At 42.9% G+C, this 26039-nt stretch overlaps 2 protein-coding genes across 6 annotated transcripts in view; one reads left to right on the top strand and one right to left on the bottom strand.

The window, feature by feature from the left end:
• THBS4 (thrombospondin 4) overlaps positions 1-11589 on the top strand; it is a 38899-nt gene extending 27310 nt beyond the window's left edge. For 2 of the 3 annotated variants that reach the window (XM_074856277.1, XM_074856276.1), the window contains exons 13-22: positions 639-798; positions 1490-1608; positions 2416-2468; positions 4484-4677; positions 4974-5152; positions 6064-6112; positions 6212-6408; positions 6917-7089; positions 9244-9383; positions 11364-11589. In XM_074856277.1, the coding sequence (XP_074712378.1) occupies positions 639-798; positions 1490-1608; positions 2416-2468; positions 4484-4677; positions 4974-5152; positions 6064-6112; positions 6212-6408; positions 6917-7089; positions 9244-9383; positions 11364-11425 (1326 nt within the window). In that variant the 3' untranslated portion in view covers positions 11426-11589. Of the gene's footprint in view, positions 1-638; positions 799-1489; positions 1609-2256; positions 2274-2415; positions 2469-4483; positions 4678-4973; positions 5153-6063; positions 6113-6211; positions 6409-6916; positions 7090-9243; positions 9384-11363 lie in introns of all 3 variants that reach the window. The other variant, XM_074856278.1, reaches the window with a different exon arrangement.
• A 3483-nt stretch (positions 11590-15072) lies between these two features.
• Positions 15073-26039, bottom strand: part of SERINC5 (serine incorporator 5) — a 45953-nt gene continuing 34986 nt past the window's right edge. For all 3 annotated transcript variants that reach the window (XM_074855975.1, XM_074855976.1, XM_074855977.1), the window contains 3 exons: positions 22869-22908; positions 22042-22189; positions 15073-21737 (listed from right to left, as the gene is read on the bottom strand). In XM_074855975.1, coding sequence (XP_074712076.1) covers positions 21590-21737; positions 22042-22189; positions 22869-22908 — 336 coding nt within the window. In that variant the 3' untranslated portion in view covers positions 15073-21589. The remainder of the gene's footprint in view (positions 21738-22041; positions 22190-22868; positions 22909-26039) is intronic.

Below are 26039 nucleotides of genomic sequence, written 5' to 3'. Positions count from 1 at the left end.
TTCACAATCAAGTAACTTCAGTATTGCTGCTAAGCTTTGTTCTGCCTCTGTGTGTGCATGAGGACGAGGTCATGGGTGTGCTAGATGGGAGGGGAAAATTTATACCGCTTTGAAATAAAATTTTCCCCATATGACTCCTGATGGTCTTAGAGAGTCAATAGCAGCTTGATTGACAAAACAAACAAACAAACAAACAAACAAAAACCCCAAGCAAACCAACCCCAAACACGTGTTTCAGCTTTGGTTTGAGTCTCTACCAGAAGGGGGCAACAGCCTTTCACCGAGAGTATGTACAAACCCTGTCAGGGTCTCTGAAGTGCAGCTTTCGAGAAGGACCGTGTAAGGAAGCCAGGGCACCAAAACAGGTTACTGACCATGGCTGCATCCAGAATGAGAATCAGAAGTCATAATGATAAATAAAGCCTTATGATACTGGGTGTTTATGTTTAGGATTCCCATGGTGTGGTTCAAAGGAGAGCTTTAAGGGAGCCAGTGAAATCTGATCCAGAGCTAATATTCATGTAAAATGTTGAACTGCTCACAGTAATAATTTTTTGTGAGTTATATAAATCCACTGAAGTAGAAATTAAAGATTCCGGGCCAGGTTCATGTCTGATCTAAATCTGTGCCTCTTGCAGGATAACTGTGTCTTGGCTCCCAATGTTAACCAGAGAAATGGCGACCAAGATATCTTTGGAGATGCTTGTGACAACTGCCGCAATGTCCTGAATAATGACCAGAGGGACACAGATGGTGATGGGAAAGGAGATGCTTGTGATGATGACATGGATGGAGATGGTTGGTAATTCTTCACTTCCAGCTTCTCTGATGTTCTTGAAATTTGCCCAGAACATGTTGTGTGTTAGGAGGTTTTCTGTCACCAACTGCTAAGTGTCATGTAACACATCATTGTCTGTCTTTGTGAAGCCTGTGTTTGGAATCCTTTTCATTTAGATTAATATATATCTTTTAGCCTCCATTGGAAGCACTGAACACTGTAACAGATAAACCAAGCCATGTTTCATGTATAAGTTAACATTTAGTCATTTAGTAATTCCTTAAAGGTGCAAACACGTCCCAGAGTACCCAGCTGTTGCCTGTCCCAGGTGCCCAAGAGGTACATAATGTCTTATTTTCAATGCTGTAGGAGGATTAAAAGAAGTGAAAAAAAATTACAACCCTTCAAATGTAATAACAAAGATGAAACATCCCATCCTGTAAGCTGGGATACAGGAACAGGATAGAATGAATTGTGTAATTAATGAAGTGTGTGTGATCGGGTTGAAAGCTGTTCTTTAGCAAGATGTTTCTAACTTCTATTAAATGAATGGATACACACATAAGAAAGACTTGCTGTGCAGGCTTATAATATTGCAAGATTAAGTAGTTACTGAAAAGGAGTAGTGTCTTTACTGTTCTTGATGTTTATGTTGTCCAATAACAAATACAGGAATTGTTTTTAAATAAGATCCAATCCACTCTTCTGTAGGTATTAAGAACCTTTTGGATAATTGTCAGAGGATCCCCAACCAAGACCAGGAGGACAAGGATAATGATGGTGTTGGTGATGCCTGTGACAGCTGTCCAACAATCAGCAACCCAAACCAGGTTAGGAGGCAGAAGGAAAAAATATCATCGTTTAGGGAGAGGGACTGCTGAGGTCCAAAAAGATGCAAGAGAATGAGGCAGTCCGTGCAGCCACGGTGTTTATCTTTTAACAGTAGGTATTCAGAAAAGTTTAATGGAGCTTCAGACTCTCCCACATGGGAAAGGGGAGCCACAAGGTGTATTCTCATAGCTTGAGATGTTGTTAGCACCTCTGCTCTGCCAGTATATTCTACTGTCATGCTCTGAAATGTGGGCACGCTCCAGTCCCAGGGAATCCAATGCCAGATTCCACACAGTGGTGTGATTTAGTTACTCTTGGTATTTCTTTAATTAAGACAAAATCCTGGTGTTCTTACTTAGCAAAAATTTCACTGCTCCTAGGTGAGAAGTCAGTGAGACTTCATATGTTTTGAATTCTGATTAAGCCCCTGGTGACTACCAGAAAATGCTGAAAACTTTAGAGAAACATGGTAGATTTTTAAAGTTGCTTAAGAAGTCAGCCTTGGTTAGAAATGAGAGATACTTACTTCCAGTAGTAGAGGAATCTTGCTTGAACTACTCATCTTGTTTGTTTGAACTGTTCCAATCAAGTTTAACCCTGTTTATACATTGTTTTTTTCCCTTTAATAAAACTGACTTTCTTGTTAGATGGATGAAGCAAACAAGTAAGTATGTTTTGTAAAACAAATGTTTTTCCATGCTTTTATTTTAATTGTATTTGATTTGGTTGTGTTTTGATTTAATACTGCCATTTTAATAGATGCTCTCAGCAGCTGATACTGGTACTTTCTCTATTTCCTTTTGCAGTCAGATGTTGACAACGACCTGGTTGGAGATTCCTGTGATACCAATCAGGACAGGTATGCTGTGTTGTGGCTTGTAACAGCAGCAGGGAAGTGGAAAAGGCTAGTTTTGAACTGAAGTGTGTTACTGATTCCCAGAGAGTTGTAATCCGTCAGACTGGTTTGGATCTAATTCCAATACATCCTTAGAGATGTTATTTCAAAAACAGTGTTACGATTTATCAGCCTGGTTGGTTCACTTCCCTGTAGCAGTACAGTTATGGAGCCCTTCACCTTTAGCCCCGTGTTCACACAGGCTTCCTGTGAGTTCCTGTGGAAGTGACATTCAGAGTAGTTTTCGGGCTGTAAAACCCAGAGCACTGCTCAGAACTTCTTAGTGAGCTGACATCTTTTTTTCTTTCCTTTTATTTTTCATTTCTCTTTTCTTTTTTTCTTTAGCAGAAATTTCACAGTTAAGGGCTGTATGTTTTTCTGTAAGAACCCAGTGTTTCAGAAACAGAATTTTATTATCAAGTGTAAAACATTTGCAGATAACCCCCTTTGCTTTAGCACAGCAAGGGTGGCAAGGCTTCTCTACGGCTTTTATGTGCCCTCAGTATTCAAGGGAGCATGTCCCATGACAAACTGCTAAGGCCTGGCTGGAAGCAGCTTTTGCGTAACCAGCTTTGGGAGTGGCAAGTTCTTCCCTGTGCTCCTCACTTAAAGCAAGAGGAAAGGGAAGTGATAAATCCTGTGCTGGCACAGCATTCCACCAGCTGAAGACAGCTGCAAGGTCTCACCCCAGGGTTGTCAGTGGGTGCTGCTGTCTGGGATAATAAACATGGGGACCCCACTTCTCTGCCTGATCGTTACTAGTCTTGGTCCAGTAGCTGCCAGGACACCTAGCTGAGAGCTGTTTTACTGTTAAGTAGATACGGCCTTGCTTTTTTCCTGTTTTAAAAAAGGACATTTTCTTTTTTTCCTCAAACCTAACTAATATGCATGAAGCATTTCCCTGGTAGAAATGCTGTAGCTCTGCCTGAGGTTAATGTGGCAGTAGAGATATATGCACGGTCCTCATTGCATTTTATCTCAAGAATGTGCGAACATTAGTTGCTCTGACCTAAAATTAAAGCACCTTTCTTAAGCAGGGAGAGATAGGTGGGAATATGCATAGCTATAAGCTGCAGCACTGCCTTAGTTTGGCTGCATGTCACTTCTGCTCTGCCTGTGCTAGTCAAAAAGCTACTGAGGGGAAACATGCCTGCTTGTGGCCAGAAACCATTTTGTTTATGGTGTGTGTACAAAAGACACCTGACTTCAGGCCACTTCTTTGCACAGATGCACTGCTGGCATTGAGAAACAATGCAGCCACCTCATAACTTCCCAAACCCTTTTCTATAGTCTGTGTCCCTTGTTCCTGGTGACTTCACTATAACCAGCTGATGCAGCCATGGGCTGGAGAGATGCTTTGGAACTACAGACTTCTTCCTCTATTTCATATTGCATGGCTCCCCTCTGGGCCCATAATGTAACAAAACTTGCTATGCAGGAGAGTGAAAGTGGTGCTTGTTTTTAAACAAGCCTGATTTCAGGAGTGCATGCAGAGTCTCCCACAGATTTTCATTCACACTCACACCTGCATGTTCATGAACATCAAGACACTTATGGACAACATGTGTGACAAGGGACACCAGCTGTTGAGCTCTTGCTGTCTCCTGGGTGCCTTCTGATTGGTGACACTGCACTTGCTGGATGTGCCTTACATACCCTTTAGAAGCGGATATCGTCTGGGATCTTGGGCTCTGGTATCTTTTGCCCCTCCATGTAAGGCTTCTTTTTCTTTTCCTTATCTGAGTATTTTTATAGTTTAGTCTTCATCCTCTTGCCACCTTATTGTACAGTCTCTGTTCCTTGTCTCTTCACTGTTCAGCCACCTGAGCGACCCCATGTCATGGTGCTCTACTGGTCTGTTTCCAGCTCGGGGTGGGGGGGCCTCCAGTGCATTTCCTGCTCAGGTACCCATGCTGTCCCCCATGCAGAGGCAGGAGCTGATGCTGGCATGCCATTTCTTTTTGTCTCCGTGCTCATAGCGACGGCGATGGGCACCAGGACAGCACAGACAATTGCCCCACCATCATTAACAGCTCCCAGCTGGACACGGATAAGGATGGGTTGGGTGATGAGTGTGATGAGGACGATGATAATGATGGCATTCCTGACCTCTTGCCCCCAGGCCCTGACAACTGCAGGCTGGTCCCCAACCCAGGGCAGGAAGATGATAATGGTAAGATGGGCCTTCAGGAGCCATTTTGGTGCTTAGGCACTATATCCTCCCCCAGGCCTTACACATAGGCACCAGGATCTGACGCAGTCACCACGTGTCCATACACTCGTCCTGGGAGGGACCTCAACACACAAGTGCCCTTGGCCAAGGCTGAGGTCCTCAGGTACCCTCCCTGGGCACTGCAGCTATTGGGGTTGAGACTTCACGTGCTTCTCAGACACCCCAATCCAGTGACTTGGCCAGATACGGCTACTTGCCACACCATAAATCTGCTTTCACTTCTCCAATGCATTCAGGTGATGGAGTTGGTGATATCTGCGAGTCTGATTTTGACCAGGATACAGTGATTGATCGGATCGATGTGTGCCCTGAGAACGCAGAGATCACCTTGACAGACTTCAGAGCCTATCAGACAGTGGTGCTGGACCCAGAGGGGGATGCGCAGATTGATCCCAACTGGGTGGTTCTGAACCAGGTAAAAGTACATTTGGTCTTACCTGTCTGAGAAAGATCATTTGAAAACCACAGTAACACTGTCTCTGTAATTGCTGGACCTCTGGCAAACAAGTGAAAAGTGGAAGCTGTCGCTTGGTTGACTATTTTGCAGGAGTTACAATGAAGGAACTTTCTTTTAGCATATGATAGCTTGAAGCTTGATGCTCCTAATAATCTAAAATAACTACAGGCTGGTCAACTTGTTCTGGGTGGATTTCACTGCTGTCAAGAAGTCACCCTATTTAAACACTTCTGTAGCAAACAGTTTCATGAGTCCTTTACAGAATTTGAAAGTCTGACCTACTGTATAGCAGAACATTTACTCCTAGATGGAGTCCAATAACTGTTATTTACACTAAAAAATTTTAGCCTTCAGGAGGCTAATGTGTTCTGAGTCACAAGGAATGTGCAATTTATTCCCATTGCCAAAGTCTCTACCAAGCCATCTGAGATGTGTACACCTTCCTTAACCCAGTCCTGGCAGTTAGTTTAATCCCGAATTCCATGATCCAAGCTATATGAGCTAAACCTAAGAAAAGTACCCCCACGCCCTGACACACACCCCCAGCCCCCCTGCCCTGGCCTCTTTCTGGCCAGGTTCAGTAATTTCCAGAAGACTGGCATGGGGAAAGAAAGTATCAGAGTACCAGTATGGCAAATTCTGCAATGAGAAAAGAAAAATCGTTCCTGCCTCAGGGCACGCAAGCAGCTGAAACATTAGTATTTGATTATAGTTCTAATTTTAATTCAGAGCTACAAGCATTACAGACATGTTGTGAGCAAATGGAGGAGATGGATGGAGGGGGTGCTAGAGGGAGGTCAGAAGAGGCTGCCAGGCTTAGCCAACCCAGCTCCTCATGCACACTAACCACTCTGAATTTACTCTTGCAGGGCATGGAAATTGTACAAACAATGAACAGCGATCCTGGCCTTGCTGTTGGTATGTACCCTCTTCTGAGATTCAAGTTTTACAGCAGAAATCTTACAGCATGTGAACACATTTTCTGCAGACTTGTTTTTAACCTGCATGTATCCTCAGGTTACACAGCTTTTAACGGCGTTGACTTTGAGGGCACTTTTCATGTGAACACTGTGACAGATGACGACTACGCTGGCTTTATTTTTGGTTATCAAGACAGCTCTAGCTTTTATGTGGTAATGTGGAAACAGACTGAACAGACGTACTGGCAAGCGACTCCCTTCAGAGCTGTTGCAGAGCCTGGCATTCAGCTAAAGGTACTGGTCATGGCTCCTAGCTGGGGACACAGTGGTCACCACAGTCTGGCCATGCCACCCTGCCATCTGACCGCCATGAGCTAAGCCATCATGACGTGCATTGGCCAACCCATTGCACTGCGTGTTGGCCGTGCTGCCTAACTGCTGTTCTCTCCTTGCAACAGGTGTCAAAACTGCTAAGTCAGCTGGGTGCCACACAGCCCTTTTAATAACATCACTTTTTTAAGGAACTTCATCTCCAGTCTTGACCCTGCTCATCAGCTGGAGCATTTAGTCTCTGCTGTCATTGTGCCCTGACTGTAATTGCTCAAATGACCTCCTTCTCCTTGATTCAGGTTACTCAGTTGCTTTTCCATGCAAGCAGCAGCTGCAGTTATGCGAGAAAAGTTAGGAGCTTGTGAGCAGGAGGGAGGGTGCTTATGCAGACCTGCTCCCCACTACATAAAGACTAGAGCTCCTGAAAGTGACATTTCTCTGTGGTCAGCATTGGAAAATCGTATTTCTGCAGGCTGTGAAATCCAAGACGGGCCCTGGCGAGCACCTTCGCAACTCCCTCTGGCATACAGGGGACACCAGTGATCAGGTCAGGCTGCTGTGGAAGGACCCCCGAAACGTAGGGTGGAAAGACAAAGTCTCCTACCGCTGGTTCTTGCAGCACAGACCCCAGATCGGTTATATCAGGTAAGAGAGAAAAGGATAGGTAAGGTGAGTACAGACACATGTCTGCCTAAACTGATGTTTCTTAACTCTTAATTCAGATGATAATCTGAGAATTTATAATGTCTCTGGTCTTTGCACTGATGAAGCCTTGTAACAGGTTAGACTTTTGAAATTCAGCCTGCAATTCTTCTCCTAGGAAAGTCAATTCCAAGCTAAGCCTGTTTGTAACTGAAGTCTTCTACGATCTGGCTGTTATAACTGTGCCCTACCCTAATAAACCCTTCCTGGCTTTAATACCTTTTTTTCCAAGCTACTACTGGACACTGATCTGAAAAAACAATGCATTTCAAAATTTCTTAATTTTGATCTTTTTTAATATTTTTGTTGGAATTGTGATAGTTCATTTACATATTCTGGGATAACAGAATTACTAAAAGTTGCCCACTTAAAGGTTGTGATTCCACCTAAGATCAGTAATTACCCTGATGTGATAGATTTGAGATTACATACCGTATATTCAGAAAGTTTGTCAAAGCTATGTAATGCATGTTATCTATTCCTATTTTTGTTACTTGGAAAAAAGAAGTTATTTAAAATAATTCACCAATCAGGAGGAAACGTTTCACTCTGCAATATCCAGATCAGCAGGAATTATACTTGTAGATCAAGGTTGATGTTAAAATGCAAAACATAAATTGTTCTGGCATCATCAGCTCAGGTTTTGCAACCTTATAATAGAACCTAAATACAGGTAAGTCAGTTGTTCTTCAAAAAGCTACCACCCTGCACTAGAGATGAAGTAACTTGATGGTATAATTATTCCACCTTTCTGCTGCAGAGCATCATCTTCAGCAATAATTGGAGTGAGCATGTTTGACTTTATGCTAAAATGGATTAAGAACACTTATACTGTCAATTATTGTGTCCCAGACACAGGGCAGTATGAATAGATCTTGGGTGGCAACTTTTGTTTAGACCAAGCTGTTTGTGCAGCTGCTTCACGAGCAAACATCTGCCCTGTGGTTGCAGTCTCTCTAGCCAGCTAAATGAATGCCCCCTGTAACTGGGAAAGGTAGCAAGGTCAGTGTCACAAAATCCTTCAAAAACTAAAGGCCTAAAGTGAACCTCTGCCAGTTCTCTGTCCACATCTCACTGTGGTCTGTTTAGGCAAGATGCCACAGACCATTATGTGTCTAGTGAAGGTTTTCTGAGGCTTCAGGGAAGCCTAGGAAAAAAGTCACTTGAGCCAGCCTCTCCCATGGAAATTTGAAAGACAAGAAGTTCTATTCATTGTACAGCTACTTTTGAACTGCCTCAGCAAATCAGGAAATAAACTTGGGAACATAACAGGAATTGGGTTTTTTTTCTTATTTTATGAAAAGACACAGCAACTTTCTTTCCCTTCACCACTCGCTGTTTTCTTGCATGTCAGATCAGCAGTGTCCTCATCCAAAACAGGGCCCTCCAGGCTCATCATCCTCTGAGTTGTTTACCCAGTACCCCAGAGGCTGAGGACCTGGTGTAGATAGTGCTGCAACAGCTCGGCTGGCTCCAGTGTGGTCCTGCTCAAGCCCTCAGTGCAGGGCACATGCTGGGCAGCTGGCAGAGTGCAGCTGTTCCCAGAGCTATTTGGGAATTTGCTGATGTGTTTTCTAACAAGAAGATGCCAGATCATCAAAACTGTTCCTGGAATTAATCATATTCACATTTTTAAAGAAATCTCACAGTCAAGTTTAAGAATCCAAACTTTCCTTTGAAATTTTGCCTATTTAAAAAAAAAAAAGTTTAGTCTCAAACTGTGTGAGACAATATCCATCTGGCCTTCTTCAGCTGATCTAATCCAGTTCTTCCTCTTGCCTGTAACTATCAGCTATGGACATTTTCAGAAGTTAAAGCTCTCAGTCTGACTGACTACAGGAAAAAACATTCCAAGACTTTTGTAGGATGTGTAAAAAATGAACCACTAAAACACTCTCATTGCCCAGCCCTTGCCAGTGTGCAGCATTCCTCCCACTCCCAGGCTGCAGAGGAGCTATCTTAACTGCTTTTTCTCCCCTGGGCTAGATGGGAGGATAGCATGTCCAAGGCTAGAGTCACCATGGGTAATGAAAGTACTTTTATGAATGTTGCAGCCTTGGAAAAGACCTAACAGAGCTTCTGTTTGCTTTCATTAAGGGCAAGATTTTATGAAGGCTCTGACCTAGTGGCAGACTCTGGTGTAACTATAGACACCACGATGCGTGGAGGACGGCTTGGAGTTTTCTGCTTCTCTCAGGAAAACATTATTTGGTCCAACCTGAAATATCGCTGCAATGGTAAAGTTGCTCTTAGTCATTTTAGCTAACAGCTAGCAAGTGACCATAAAAAACTGATAGTGTGGCTGTTGGATTAAGCCATTTTGTGTCCTTTCCTTTGCTTTTCATTTACAAGTTATTCACAGCTGTGAAACACCTCCCCTGACACCAGCAGCACACTGCAGCTCAGCCAGATGGGAACTAACACCTCACAACTGCTCCTCCCAGAGCAGTCACTCTGCAGCAGAGATTGTGCCAACTAAGTAGTATAGCTGTCATCAGAGAATTAGAAATGTTATTTAAAACCAACCAACCGTGAGACTTGTACATGCACAATATACTGAGGCCATCATGTATGTAGGATGCCTTGAGCTCTGAATACAAGGTGAAATAAATCTGGAGAGCCAGTGGGATCAGTCACCAGGCATCAGTGTCACTTGTGTACTTGGTGGTTGCTCCTGTCTGTGGGAGGACAAGATCGTAAGATTCCACAGAGGAATCCTTCTCAGACTCTGTGGGAGTATGCTGGCTCACTCCTCTTGGGATAAAAGCCTCGGAGCCTAGCCCTGATCTCCCACTATATGGAATAAGTCAAACCTTGGTTGCTCACAGAGAAGCTGATCATGTCAGGGTATTTCTCTCCTGGCAGCAGTTCAGCTGTCTTGAAGTGGGGTTGGGAGGACTGCCCCTCCTACTCTCAGCATCAACTCCTGCCTGACCAAGGCAGCTTTGGGAGAATAAGTTACCAGCCAAGTTGGAATAGTTTCCGTGTCTGCTTTCTGTGGATCCAAGAAGCCCAGCCCAGGTCTGCAGTGGACACTGCCGCTGCACAGCCAGACCCTGGCTGTGTGGCTTGTTTTGGGGATGGACTCTGCTTCTTGGGCACTCAGTACACCTAGGCTGGTGCTTGGAGGTCATGGCTAAACAGGAAAACTTATAGACAGTGCTGCTTACAATTAAAAATTACTTGGTAAGAGTCTCAAACAGTATGTGGCTTCCCAGAAAGCATGTTTCAAAGCTGCCACTGAAGTCTTAGATACTTTCCTGGCAGTGAGCAGGCAGTGGCTTTGCTGCAGGCGCTGCAGTGAGTCAATGAAGCCAACTCAGAGAAGTCTCTGGAGTTCCCAGGTATCCCTGCTTTCATTTCAGACAAGTTCCTATATTTGCAGAGGAAGCTTAAAGAATTTTCAAGCCTCAGAAAAAGAAGTGGTCAACAAAAAGCAAAGGACTTAACCCTTTTTTTTTTAATATATACTGTATTTATATAGTTACTTCCTTTTTTGACTTCAGAGTTACCTGTCCTGCATTAGGGTGGAAATGATCAAGAGTAAAGTTGAAGTCATGCAGTTGAGCTTCATTGCTGTGGCTCCATCTTTGGCTGCAACTTTAGTTCTACAGTTAGCTCTCTGGCTCTCCAGATAAAATGTTCTGTGATCTGGCAAAGGCACACTGCAAGCTCAATGCTTCAAACAGAACTGTAATTATTATTACGACACTGACCCACCTCCACCTCCTTTTCCCAATTCTAAAGTTTTTCTATCAGTTGCTATTGGTCTGTGGGTTAATGTTTCTGTCCCTTCTTGTGGTGTGGGAAACCGTCACAGGGAAGTTGAATTAGGATACACGAGAAATAGAGATGCTGATGGTACAGACATGTCTGGGGTACACAGCAAGACAACCATTTTTTTTCTGCCTTTCTGGTCAGCATTTATTATTAAAAATATAAGAGCGGAAGCCACAAAATTTTTGGGTGGAAATGTAATTTGAAGATTGATAATACTCCATTATGGGCTGGCACTGTAGCACTGTCTTGTTAGCTTCCCTGTGCTTTTCAGTGGTGTACAGCTAAAACTGAAAACATGCCCTGTTCATTCTTAATGTGTAAACAAAAGAGAAGGCATGTTACCTAAAAAAAAGTGGGTGGGTAATTAATTAATTAATTAAAGTGCTCCTTGATTTTGTCAGAAGAGACTAAACTTTTGCATATTTTCCTGTTTTCAGATACCATCCCAGAGGACTTTCAAGAATTTCAAGCTCAGCAATTTGGCGTTGGTGATATTTAAGAAGGAAAAGCAAACTACCATTGCTATTGCAAACAGTAAAATATATTTTAAATCCTTATATGATTGTTGTTGTAAGAGTACACACCGCAGCTTGTTCTCATTGATGTGATTATGTCAGACTTTTTTTTTGTATAAAAGTGAAAATAAAAGGGAGACAAAATAGACTGTGGCTTCACTTGTTTTCAAATTTGCCCTAAAATCTAAGGAGCAGCATGTAATGGAGTGAAACTTTCTTAAAACATTCTCAGGAAATGTTTGAATCTGTTGCCATTTTTGGATTCAGTATTAAACAGAGTGGGGAAGAAAGCAACTTGTATATCTGGAATGTCAGAAACAACAGGTTGCATCTGGGCATGAAGTTGCTGGGAGCTCTCTAGCCAAGCCAAGGGCTTCTTGGTACTTTCCAGTCCTGCTAGGAAAAAGTTTTATCTCCTTTAGAGCAGTTTAACTCCTTTGGAGACTTAGTTACCTTTGGCAGACCTCCTCTGTGAACTCTGTTAGACCTCTCTGCCCTCCCACTCCCAGAAAACTATGAGTAACACTATCACATCTTGTAAAAGCAAAAAAGCTGACTGCAGGGCATTGTAGTCACATCTTATGACTTACATGTGACTAAAACTAAATGCAGAATCACCTATAGAGAGAAAATAATCCTAACTTCCACATACACAAAGCTAGGCTTTGACCTGCTGCCCCACTCAGAGCCAAGCTTTCTCAGCAGCTACTACAATCTTATAAGTCACCAGGTTAAAAACCTGAAATGCTGCATTAAGCATTTGTAGCCATCAGGAAAGGACTGGAAAACAAAAAGCCAAAAAAAAGTTGTATTACAATGCACTCTCTAATTGGAAATATAGAAAGGTGTTGGATACTGTGTGCATGTCTACTACATTCTTTTTCAAAAGGGAGCTAGGAAAGGAAGGGAGGACAAGCTCCAAGGACAGCTGAAGAGAAGGATATTGCAGGCTATAGGATAATTACTTTAAAAAGGAGAATGGGAGACAGTACTTCAGCTTGGGGGAGGGAGAAAACACACAGAGGGGGAATATACTGAGGCCTTTAACAGTCAGAAGTAGCCACAAGAAAATGAACAGCCATGGCTCTTTCCCAGCACAAGAATACAGAGGAAATGTGGCATTAAATTATAAGGTGAGAATATCAAAACAAAAGTCTCCTCAATACAATAAAAATACCCTTAAGGTTTATGGTGCTATCAATCAAAGGCTTGGGCTACAGGAAGAGTTTTCACTGTGGGCTTGTCCTCCATTGACAAGGCTTCTGGGAGCAGCATGGCCCTAGGACCTGTCCCATGAGGGATCCCAGAGCCCCACAGCAAAGAGCACGATGCAGGAGCGTTCCTCTGCCACAGCCCTTCAACATGAAAGGTTCTCCAGTTTCAGCCCTCCTTATCCCTTGGCTTCACCAAACCCAACTTCACTCACCAGGTTTTCAATAGAGGATTGAAAAACTAATTAATTTAGAGCAACACAGAGGCTATTGTCAAATTACACGTAAAAGATGAGGAGAAAACCCATCTTTTTCTAGCTGAACATAGGCTGTACTGCAGTGTCATTCATTTATGAACAAGAACACAGACCATAAATGTAAAGCAAATTTATGTCTTCCTTATCATGCATTTGCATTTCACTGGATGGACCCCCCCCTTTGCCAGGCAGAGATCCTCTGAATGGTGTGGGCATGATCTGGGCAGGAGGCTGTTACTGGTACTACAGGCATGTGGGTGCACCCCTGCTGGGGCCTGCGGTGCATGCATTTTGCACAAGTTGTCTCCTCACAGTGGATGCAACAGGCCAGGCCCACCGTAACCTGCCTGCAGCCTGGATGGAGCACAACCGCACACATCAGCGCCATCAGAAAACACGTCCACAACCAGCCTCTGAACCCCTGCCAGCCTTCAAACCTCCACCCAGCTCTCCTGCCTGCAGCTGGAGGTTCTCCTCCTGCTACACTGTGTGGGAGGGAGCACCCTGGCTGTTTGCCACACCAGTTTGCCACCTTTGAGCTTGCCCATTTCCAGGCTCTCTTCCAGTCCACATTGTGGCCATTGGTCCCTGGAGGATGAGACATAAGCTCTGGCTCTTGTGCTATCAAACGTAGTTTCATGTAGCTGTGAGCTTCTAACCTCTCCTGGCAGAAAACATACTGGCTTGCTCAACTGGTAGCCACAGAAACCAGTCACAGCTCAGACAGACAGAACTTTTCTTTTGTTTCAGAAGGTGCTGTAGGGCCCTTACAATGGAATGCCGGAGCTCACTATGTCTGTGTGTACACACGCACTGCTGGGTAGCCTGCAAGTTCAGGAACAGCAAAGACCAGCAGTTGCAGACAAAGATTTGCCCCAAGATCATAGTCCAGGCTTGGGAAACCTCCTGCCCCTCACATTCCCATCAGAGTCTCTGCAGTCCCTGTGTGCAAGTGTTTAAACAAGCTCCTCTTGCACCACCACCTCTTTCTGGAGTATTGTGCAATGCAGACATAAGCTCCATGTGTGGCCTCTGGCAAGTAAAGACCCTGCAATCCCACATCTTTAAACACGAATGTGTAGTTCTGTCTCACCCTCACTGCCTGCACAGCTGGGCTGCACTCAGCTGGAGCAGCAACTGAAACTACTTTGGAGTTCAGAGTTCTGGAGCTCCTGCACCAGGGTCTAATGTCTCACTAAAGGTTAATGCTTTCCTGTGTGCTACAAACACCAGGACACACTTCAAATACTTCTGTTCCCTGAAGACCGTCTTCCAGTTTGCAACACCAGAAGAGAACATCCTGCCAGGATGCTGCAGGGTGGGGCGAAGGCAGGGGCAGGCAGTCAGTTGGGAGGCTGCTGAGCAAGGGTAATTGGCTCTCAAAGACCCTTGGCACCACTCAGGAACTGCTCTCTGCCTTGCACCTTAGTCAAAACACATAGCCTCCCAGCTACGTGCAGAGAACTCTCACACACCAGAGCTGCATGGAGAACAGCAGTCGCCATTCGACCCTTTGAAACTTTGTCAGCAGTTTCTCATCACCGCAAGGAACCAGTGTCCTGGTGTGCGTCTGGTCAGCTCATCAGCACGGGTGCAACCACTACCAGCAGGCAGGCGGCAGCTGGCAGATGCTGAAACAGAACTCCACAACAGCCTGAACATGGATGGTGAGAAGCAAGAGAGCAGGACACATGGATATGAAGCACTTTCCTTGGTGAGGATCTAGGTGTCAAATTCAGCAGCTGCCCACCCCACCATCTGTGCAACTGAGAAAAAAAGAATGAGATATCCTTGTTTCAAAAAACTGCCCAGGCTTCAGTGCTATACTTGGCCTGGAAAATATTTTGTTTGCACTGTCAGAGGTATTTGACACATCTCGGAGAGCTGGATTGTACAGAGCAGATGCCATGGACAAATCTGTGCAACCTGCAATCTTCCAAGATCACACTCTGGAGGAATACAAAAATAACATGGACAGCAAAGCCATGTAATATTCCATAGGCCAACTTTTTTTTGTTAAACAACATCCAAATGTAGTGAACAAAAAAATTCAACAAATTTACTTTTACTGGCTCCGTAACTGCTTAGCTCATATATTTATATATTTTTAAAGTTTATCCTAAAATTAGTTGACTTTTCAACTTCTATATATCACAAGATTCATTTCAAATGTAAGAAAAACTTTATTGGTCCATTAAACATTAAATCTATAATGATACATTCACTCAGTATACAAAAGGAAGTGTCCATAAAAACCATTAACATGCTTTAAAAAGGCAAATCTGTTGACTACTTTACAATTGAGATCTTACAATTCTGAAATCTTTACAGATCCTTAAAAGTCAAAGTGTTACTACAGATCACAACACTTGCAAAAAATGTTAACCTAGCAAATCTCCACTGGCTACAGTTTAGTAAAATAAAACCACACATACACACCCAAAAAGTTCCCTTGAGATATTAAGAACCTTGAAAAAGACTAATTAAAAACTCCTCACCATTAAGAAAAAGTGTTTACATTTTGACTACTTTGCATCCAGTTTTCGAACATGGTGTACAGGAGACTGAACACCACTCATCAGTGGTAAACAAAAAGCAGAGGGTGAGCCCATATGTTCCTAGTAAGTATTTTCTCAGCTTGTATATTACAAGTTGAACAATTTTCTCTTGAAGTTAATTCTCCTTGCTATAAGTTCGCATGGATGTTCAATGACACCTAAGCACCTGGACATTGGTAAGACGAAAAATAAAGCTACGGTATAGTAGTGAGACATTATTTCCCCATTGTCTTCCAAAATTCTTCTTGGCTTCACACTGAGGCGTCTTTGGCAAAAGCACAGCTGCAGTGCTGCACCCCACAGCTCTGGTGAACAAAAGCCCTTGGAAGCTTTAAGCTGCTGGAGTGGTTTCAAAGCTGACAACTGTGGTTCTGAAGAAGTTTGCAAATGGCTGTATGCTACGCACTGGGAACTACCGGAGACTGGCAAACGGGGGGAAGCCAACATAGCTTATATCTGAAATAAATTCCAACTTTTAAAAAATAACATTATTGAACAGGTGTGGAATGAGTTGAAACCAGGTTTGAGAAAAAAACAAAACAAAACTGGATGTAAGGCCTACTTGAAACCTACAGTTTCTTCACGCATTAGAAAGCAGCCGTCACGCCAGTCTTCCAAAGTTTTTACTTCAAACCCTGCACAGTGTGTCTGCATCCCCATCCTGGGGCACATGGGCATTCTGCCATCAAGATGTTGAAAATGTAGACACATACGTTCCCAAGCTACGTATCCTGTTACAAGAACAAAACCCCAAAGCTTTCTAAGCACTTGACCCCTGGCATTCCCTTGTACAGTCATGTGAAACATTCAGTTCAAACTACTGTTTACAAAATTGAAAACACAAAGTAAAATGTCATGGTGCTGATTATGTGTTTTCCTCCCACAAGAACTTGTAGGCCACTTCAGAAAACAAAGAAGCAGTTTCCACAGAGGAAAACCAATCCATATAATAACTATGATCCTTGACTTTGCTTCAACACTGCAGGTTGTCCTGCTATAGAAAGGAAAGGATCAACAAGACCTGGCAAAGAAGTCTTTGCTAGTTTCTAGCACCAAAGACATCCCGCTTGACAGGAAGCAGAATGGGAGTGAAGCGGGTTTACAATGGCTTTAAAAAACAAATGCAAGGAGAAAAAGGCAAATAAAATGAGGAGATACTGCCTGCAAGCAAAAGACATTGCTTCTAAAGCCCAGAAGGAAAGATGAGAGCAAAACTTTAGCTGCAGATAATCTTGCTCATCTAGCCACACGGCTACAATCTCGTGGTATTTTGCTTCATCAACTTATTTAGGACAAAAGCCTAACAGTTCACAGCATAAAATCTTTAGAGCATGTTTTAAAAGCAGTCAGTGGGTTATTCTGTTACCAATTTGTTCAGAGGTGCCCATAATACTGTGGGCTACTAGCCAAAGTTGGGAGCAGCACTACCTTGAGTTCCCAAATTTTCCTGATGCATTGGTCAAAATCAGAGAACTGTTAAAAAACAGCTTTTTTCGCAAGTGCAATGGTTGCCTCATTAATAGCAATGTTCTAGCCCAGAAATGGCTGCACTAGTGGCTGATGAAGCAATTATACGTGCATAGTTCATCATCTCAAAGCGTTTCCAGATTTGTAAAAAGGTGCTAAAACACAAAATAAATAAATAAATAGACATGCAGTGTTTATGATTCTGTGAGGGGATAAACCCTCTCTCTGGACTACGCATTACATTAGCAACACTGAATTACCCGTTTCAGACAAAAGTGACCCAATCCAGCCAGGATTTACTGAATTAGCTGGGCAAGTACAAGCTTTTTGAACCTCATGGAAATGCTTGAAGTACAAAACTGAGAGTATCACAAACATGTAGTAACTCTGATGTGTGACCACAGTGGAGTTCCTTACTTGGCACACAGCTGCAAGGGCTGCCTGCACACTTTGAGGAACAAGGTGGTAAACAGCAAACAAGCATATCCATCTGCTTTCCACACATTCTTAATAAGGTTTTATGGCCTCATTTGTTAGCCCAGCTATTTGGATTCAAAGACTTGCTCTCTGAGTCCATCCCACTGATTTTACCCCAAACAAAAACCAGTCAAGATCATGGCTCAGTTGCCTTCATGAGAAAATATGAAATTGTTCTAGTCTCAGATGGCAGTGCAGCAGTGAGGTTCTAAATAACCTTTCTTCTGATAGCAAATTTGAAAAAGTAGGAAAACGCCAATAAGAGCATTTCACCTTCCCAGCAGAACTAACTTCTGCCAACACGGTCTGTTCCTCCAAGAGTCCATTAAATGATAGCATTAGTTTAAATTCAAGTTTAACTAGAGGAAACTTAGTACAGGACATGTAACAACAGCTTCCTCACTCCACACAGACCAAAGATACTAGGAGACAGAAATGCTGCACCGCTCACTTACGTCCAGGAGCAAATTCAGTGACCAATCGTGGCACAAGGCAGGACAGACATCGCACAGATAACTGCCTCAAGCAGAACAGTTACCTGCACTTTCAGGTATGGAGAGAGAAAGTTAAGTGTTTACAGCTTACATGTAAATGTAAGCGACAACTACTCATTTATTCACAAAAGCATCAGGCTATTTGTGAGTTTTCCCAGTTCATCTTCCACTGCACAGTAATATCCGAATCAGTCTCATCCCCCAGAGGTTTGTCAAGCACAGATTATTTGGTCTTCCACATGCACCATGGGTCTGAATGTCTTGTACACACTGGTGTAACGTACAAGGCAGCAGCACTCAGTCACAGGCTCAGTTCAGGTTTTCCAGTTCCAGTGCCACCTGAATTATTAGCTATCACAGCAACAGGTATGAAGGCACTTCTTAAAAAGGTTTTAAAAGTCCATTTGCATGAACTGATTGGCATCTATGAACTGGGCATTTGAATCCTTGACCCTAGCTGGGGATTTTGTTAAGTAGTTGCACACGGAAGTTCACAGTACAGATTTTACACCGAACGCTAAAGTTGTAACGTTTGCCTGGCCAGCAGGAAGCTGTGCCTCATTGAGGAACTAGAGGCTTTGCACACCCAGGTGCCACCAGTTACTGATTCCTTAGAAAGGCCTAGAGAGCCATAGCTGGATCTGGGACCACAGCATGGACACACAGGTCCTCAAAATTATTTTCAGGCCCTTTCCCACAATGTTTGCTCAGAAGCAGACAAAGCAGTGTAGTCAGGCACTGACCCATTCCCACCATATATACCCAGAGAACTACACACTAAGTGGTGTGTAACTACACACTAAGTGGTGTGTACACAATAACTGGTGGAAGGGAAGGATGAAGGAGCAATTCAGTGAGGCAAGTGCTGTGTAAGAATGGACTTGTGCCTCACTGTGGACTTTCCTCTTACAACCATGTTTCCTCTGTGCAAAACCTGCATCCTTAAATATAAGCTATAAAAAAAATGAGCACAAGGAAGTGCAGGAAGTCCTTATGCGGGCAGATACTGCCAACATACAGTAAATGTTTTCGTAAACAAGAACATCCATTGGCCAAGATACGTATAAGATCATCTGCATTTGTGACTGGGATGCCTGCTATCAGAACCGGGTAACAGTTACCATTCCCTGCCTTGTAACTTGACACAGTGCATGCCGCCTTCTGTATAGCTCCTTGCCCAGATTGTTGTGTTATAAAAAACATTGCTAATTTAAAAAAAACCATACTTGGTTTCTCATAGCACAACACATACGGCACTAGAAAGTGACTCCTGCCAGCCCCTATACTTTAGGGAATAGCATTCACCAAGGAAGGAGCAAGAGCTTGGACTATCTCAGCTGCAGCTCACAGCTCTATCACTGGATCAAGATTGTCAGAATAGCTTCTATGAGTTACGTGGGACAAGTTATCACTGCACAGCCTGTAAGCTCTCATCTTAAGACACAGGACAGATAAAGGCTTTGAGATTGTGAATGCATTAACAAAGGCCTTTTCCTGCTACAGAAGGATCTGCATGGCTGGATGCCAAATACAGGCAGAGACACAGCAACAGGTCCCCATACTAGCAGAACTCTTGGCGAGATCAGAACCTCCCCGCGCAGAAGCAAAAGGAAAGAAAAAACCCTGCCTCCCTCTCCAGAGCTGTTTGTTGCTTTTCTAACTCAATGTCAAAGCTAAGCTTCAACTGTTTTTTTTCCCCCAGGCACAATCAAGGAGAAGAGCTGCAAGAGAGTCACCTCTGGACAGACTCCTCCTTCCCTCAGATCTCATGACAGATGTACTTTGAGGCTCCTGATCACTGGGGTAGGTGGTATAAGTATACAGAACTGCAGACCTGTAGATTTTGTTTGAGGTAAGAGTGCACAGGGTTGTGAAGATCACAACCCTAGCAAGAGCCAGGCAGGACAGAAGCCTTAGGATACCATAGTAACAAGGCAGCTAAAAGTAGTAATGAAAACAAGAGAACTGAGATCTGTTACATTAGGATTACTCACCAGGTGTGCATTAGCCATCAATTGCTGCAACAGAACAAATAAGGCATGCAAATATTTTGGCCATCTTAATGGCCTCTTTGTTGTGCTTTTCTAAGTTCTGCAAAAAGCATTGGGTGAAGATTTAAGGGTCAATCATATTTTGAAAAACAACTGCTAAATCGGTTTTGTTTATATCCTGCATATTTCACACTGTATGGAGAGAGAGAGAGCGAGAGAGAGAGAAGACAAAACCTCTGGGACTAGTGTAAACCATAAATTCATCCCACCAGAATGTAGATAACTAATAGTAGGTTCAATCTTATTCAGCATTTAGGGCATCTCAGCTGTTATTCTGCCACCAAATCATCTGCTTAAAGCAAATAAAAAAGTGACATGGTAAGGTTAAATATTGTCAAGTCAGTCATTTGTACTATGGCAGCTGCTGATACATTTCTGTCTTCTGGTTTTGTTTTTCTGACTGCTTACCTCACTGCTTGGAATAGGAGTTCTCCAAAAGAAGTTTACTCTCCATTAATGGATTGGTTGGCTAAGTCCCATCCCAACAGCAAAACTAACATCAACAGAAGAGTGTTAAAATATAGCAGTTAGAACGAGTACTTCCCAACCAACACACAGACAGAAAAGGAAGATGATGCACCATAGTCCTTTTCCGAGCATCTATGCATTTAAAATATTATAAAATTACTAATGGAAACAGAACTGAAGATCCTGGGAGATCTTTAGACACAAGCTGAAACAGCAGGATAGAAAAGTAAATGAGTACTCCACTTTTAAATTTAACAGCAACTGGCAGCACTCCTGTAATCAGCATTTTCTCAACAGCAAACATTCTGAATAAAGAATGTACCGTATCTTAAATCCCCATGCAGTACACACAACTTGCCATTTAAGTGACCTGGCAAAACAAAGTTGGACAAAATTCAGAGTTTAAGAATTGTGTGTAGAACTCCCCTTCTGTTAAGAACTGGACCAGATCTGAATTGCATAAAATATTCAGGTGCCTTTTAAAGTTAGAATAGAATAAATACTCTATTATCATTGGTACATTCCTTTCTCAATCTAGGTATACAATAACTTAATATATTCAATATTTAGATAAACAATTTGTAGTAGATGCTTTGGCAGTCAAATTCTTACATATTCTCTATTTCTACAGAAGTATTTAGTTATGTTTTTGGAAAAAATTATCTGGATACTACTTGCAAGTATTATATGCTGTACAAAACAGCAGTCCAAATGATCACTGCAAACTGTAAAAGACACAGTTAATAAAAGAGTATAAAAAGGAATGCATATTTGCTAGAAGATATACAACATTCACAGGAAGGAAGAAGATGTATCTGCACCACGATTTTTTCTTTTCTTGCCAACGAAGCCAGAGAAAGACTGTCACTTATCTGAAAAGCATTTGACTTATTCCAGTTTATGCAACGACTGTGCTTCCTACACTCCACATATCAGCGTTACAAAGTTTTGGAACAGATTTGTTCCCTTGGGCAATGATTGTTCATGACAATTAAAATAGGTAAAAAAAGTCTTCAATCATTTGTTTAGTCTGACTCAAAAGTTACTAACTGATACGTTATGGTAAGTGGGCTGTTTCCTCATTACAAAATGACTGTTGTATTTTATTTGTAACAAGGGAGAAAAAAAAAGAAAAGAGAAAAACACAGGAGGACCTTCTGAGTGTTCACACTGAGAACTCTCTTGTTGGGCAACAGAGTGGAGCAATAAGAGTCCATAAGTACAGACAGACACAAACCCAACAAGAGACCATCTTAACCCAGAAGATGGACCAGGTTCCGGTGAAGAATTTTTCAATCTGAGCACTTTCATAACTGTTAAGGGAAAAAAAAAAAAAAAAAGCAGCAATGAACTCACTATTCATATCTCAGACTGCAGCATCCTGTTTTTCCAAGTGGGTCACAGACCTCAACTAGGTTAACCCAGTCACGAAGGAGGGGAGAATAGCCCTTTACAGAGCAAGATCTTGCTCAAGAATCGCCCGTGAAAGACTTTAAATGTCTCTTCCAGCTTATTACTTAAGGAGAGGAGACACACTAATGGCAGAAGTTCCCACTCCCATCTCCCCTCTCAACACTGAGACACATCAGTTTCTCAGCTTTAAAGAAATACACTTACTGGAACCAATGAGTTACTGTCATCATCACATAGAGTGAAGCCAAGAAGAAAACGAAGTGGAAGTAGGCATAACTGTACACCGTGCCTTTCTTTTCATCATAAATCACAGTCTGGCCTCCCCTTTTTTCAATGTGCTCTTCAGCATCAGCTGTAAGTGAGAGGAAACAAGAAAGCTTTTGCAAATTTAATGAGAACTGAAAATAGCAGCTGGCTTCACGAAGAACATAGCAAAACATCTATGGTGTGATTTACCAAAGTGTGATACAGAGCAACACTTGAACATTTCCGTGCCCTCAGGGCATGGGGCTAAGCCTTTATTAAAAGAAACTGAACTGTCACCTAAAGCCTGCCTTGTATCAGCTTCCTGGCCTACTGGCTAGTTTTTGAGCATTTGGGCCATTTAAATCGCTCTACCTGTACCTTACTCTTCCAGCAAGTCCAAGCTGAAAACCCTGATTGTAGCAGGTCAGTAGACAGGATGCTCCCTTCCCAACTCACTTCTCAACTGCAGTCCTGCAGAGCTTCTGAGCCAAAAATCCAGCAGTCAGTCACACCCACAAGCATGCAAAGAGCAGAGATTACTCTTTGTATGTTGCAGCAATGAAATGTCCTTTAAGGAATTATTAACTAGCCTGTTGCTTTAAAATGGTATTGTTACATCTGTTGCTTCCTGCCCCAGTCTAACTTTGTGCACTTCAGTTGCTTGAGTTTGATATGCTACAGAATGAGGATAGAAGCAACTCTGCATCTACAGCTGTGTCCTTACTCTCTTGGCTGTGGTCTGAAAGTTACAAGTGAGGTAAATTGTGAAGTAAAAATGTAATTACCATCTCCATCAGGCACGCAGCAAAAGCAGCAACGAGCTACCTGTGGAACAGACAACAGGAAGGGTAAGAGTCTGTGCTTATAGGAAAGAAGCTAATGGTGAAGAAAGGTCTGTTATGTCTACGTTACAGGCACTAATTTAGAAAAGTCTGGTTTGTATTTCCAACCAGCACAAAACTCAAATTAGAATTTGCCAAGCAGTTCATAACAGCAGTTTCTAAGCTTTGGAAAAACCTACTCAGTAAGATTTGGAATAAATGAACCATTCTTTAAGAATTACTCTACCCATTTTACATAACTCAAGGTCAAACACTGGTGCAAATAATTATGACACAATGGTGGAAGAGCTACAGTAAAGTGGTTACACGTTGGTAGTTCAGAGGGGACTTATCTGTTCAGACTTATATCTAAGCGCTTTTTAAATAAAAAATTTCTCTACTAAAAGAAAAGTATAAGGAACTTTTAGAACCCTGCTGCATGGGTTGGAAATCACAGCTGCCCAAGTGTAAGTCAGAAATGTACTTATCTTTGCAAGATTTTGCTGAAATGGAGCAAGAAGAATGAGTAAAAGCAGAAAGCTGGTTTTACTGCTTTATTTAAATGAAGAATCTTTTTTAACTGATGGAAAAAGGAAAGCTGAAATTGACACTTCATCTGTCAAATAGTAATGTAAATGGGAAAAGGGTGCTGACTATCCAATAAGTGTATTTTCTGCAGCAGACCATAGTACAAGTCAGCACTTTCTGTAGTGCATCACCAACATTATTTATTCTGGTAAAATTCTACTCTGGGATTTATTTTGGCTGTGGTCTGATGAAGAAAATGAACTCTGTTAGGAAAATTCCCTTCCCTAACTATTGTATCAATCAGTCTTTATAGTATGAAAGTGTATAAACTTTGTTAACACATATTAGTTCACAGTATACACTGAAACATAATGAGGTAGTGGAGTTTTAGCGGAGAGCCTGGCCATGGAAATAAGGGCTTTGCTTCTTGGAAGCTTAGAGCTGTCCATGACGGATAAAAGATACCTCTGGATAACCAAGATAATGCCAGCATCCTAGCGTCTCTTAACACATCTTTGAAACCCTCCCAGCATCAGAGTTAAGTAACCATCACAAGACTGACTCCAGGGACATCTGGATCACTAGACAAGCAGCAAGAATGCTGCAGAAATAGAGTTGCTTTGCAAAACTTTACTATGACTAGTAATTGGTGGTGTGGGTGTTAGTGATTAGTCAAGTCATGCTATACCTGAATGCTTGAAGGGTATAAGGACCCTGTGCAAAACCACATTCAGGGTGCCCCAATTTGGCTGGGATACCTCATGCACATGAATAAATACTTACCCTTGTAATTCTATACTTTGCATTCTAGCCTCTCCCCTTCCTCGGTACAGGCCCATTGCAAGTTTTCCTAATGTTCCCAAAAATCAGGTACTAAGGTATCTGATTTACCTCTAAGGTAAAGTGCTCAACAGAAACATCAAATGGCACTTTTTACCCTGCGTATCCATGATTACATGTACTCACTGGGTTCATAAACTCCTCAAAAGCCAAAAAGATCATTCTTTTTTAAGAGACTAGCTGAGAGTTTAAATCAAACTCTTATTCCATATCTCTTTCTGCTGCTGTGCCAAACCTCACCTACAGGGCAGTCTGAGCTCCCCTTGGGCCAACACTCACATTCTGTAGCCAGTGCTGGGTTGCCTCAAACTTTTTAATCAGTTGCAATTAAGTCCTTGCACACAAGAGTGATGAAATTAGCAACGCTGGCACACACACCGCTAGGGCCTCATAACGCTCAGCTGCCGTCAGCACAGACGCCGACAGACCCTCTGTACGCCCCAACCAACTGTGGAGCTGCATTCACACTCCTGGACAGGAGACAAAGGCCCTTTGCCACACGGAAGGCAATCAGAGTGCAATTAGTTGCTCTTCACCAGTCATTTCTTTATATTTATTTTCAATGGCTCTTGTACCACTCTTTAAAACAAACAGTCCGGAAATAATCCGACTGGCAAGAGGAGTGTGGCAGAGAAGCCAGATCTTCCTGGTGAGGGGACAACATCCAGCGTCCGTGCTGTGCCAGCCGCCTCCAACCTGCCTGCCACTCCTGACACGGCACACCGCAGCCCCAAGCCCTTTCAATGAGAGCTCCTACAGCGTAACACTGGCAGAGGAAGGTGGGTGGGCATGAAGGGTGACTGGTTTACCTCCGGTCCCCCCGCCTCAGCACAGGGCAGGAAGGCACTTGATGCTCAACGTTGAGCCTGCTGGCAGGCTGCCCACCTGCAGGGGCTGGGGCCAGTGCGAGGAGCCACTGGGTGCTTAGCTCCTCAGCGCTGGACCCAATGTCCTGTCCAGTCACGCTGTCCTGCCAGAGGGCACCTCCTCCAGCACTGACACACTCCCACAGTGAAACACGTTTTGTTTCCCACACCCAGCTACTGCAAACATCAAGTGCCTCAGCCAGTACTTCTGCATTTTTGTATTCTCACAAACACTCCAATTAAAGACTTGAAAAATAGAAATTAGAACTGCAAATGCAAGTAACAGCAACACAGAGAGAGCTAGGGATGGAGGTTCATCCTCCAAACACACACACACATATTTGAAAAGTGACACTAGCAAGCCTAAGTAAGGGGTAGCTGTTACTTAGCAAAAACCCACTCATTTCCCAGTGTTTCTAGGTGCTCCCAGAATAAGAAGGCCAAAGAAATAGGCAGGTGGAATGAAGAAACCTGTACTGTTATCTGAAAAGTGGATTCGTGCCTGGCATGCAATAAACCAATCTTAACACACTCAGGAGAGAGCCTGTATTTACTCGGGCCTGGGTGCTTCATCAAGCACACCAACAGCAGGTTTTCGTGCTTCTTTTATACACAAAAATCAGAGGGTAGTACTTTTCCAAACATGCCTATTAGATTCTGATTGGTTAGTGATTAACCTACAATTATAATATGGCTTACATAATGCTTCTACTACTACACACGCTCAGGGGAAGGGTCTTAACCTGGGCAGGGGCCTTTTTAACCTGTGGGTGTGTTTTTTAGTATTATAATGAAGGCAGTTCACTTTCAGGACACTCAAAAGTTAGTTTCATTGCCAAGTTAATTAATGGAATAGTCACTTTGCCAGGTTGTCAAATAATGCATCCTCAACACAATCCCA

Source organism: Strix uralensis, chromosome Z, assembly GCF_047716275.1.
Source record: "Strix uralensis isolate ZFMK-TIS-50842 chromosome Z, bStrUra1, whole genome shotgun sequence".
NCBI lineage: Eukaryota > Metazoa > Chordata > Aves > Strigiformes > Strigidae > Strix > Strix uralensis.
Note: the sequence above shows the minus strand (reverse complement) of the source record. Positions and strands in the feature narration are given on the sequence as shown.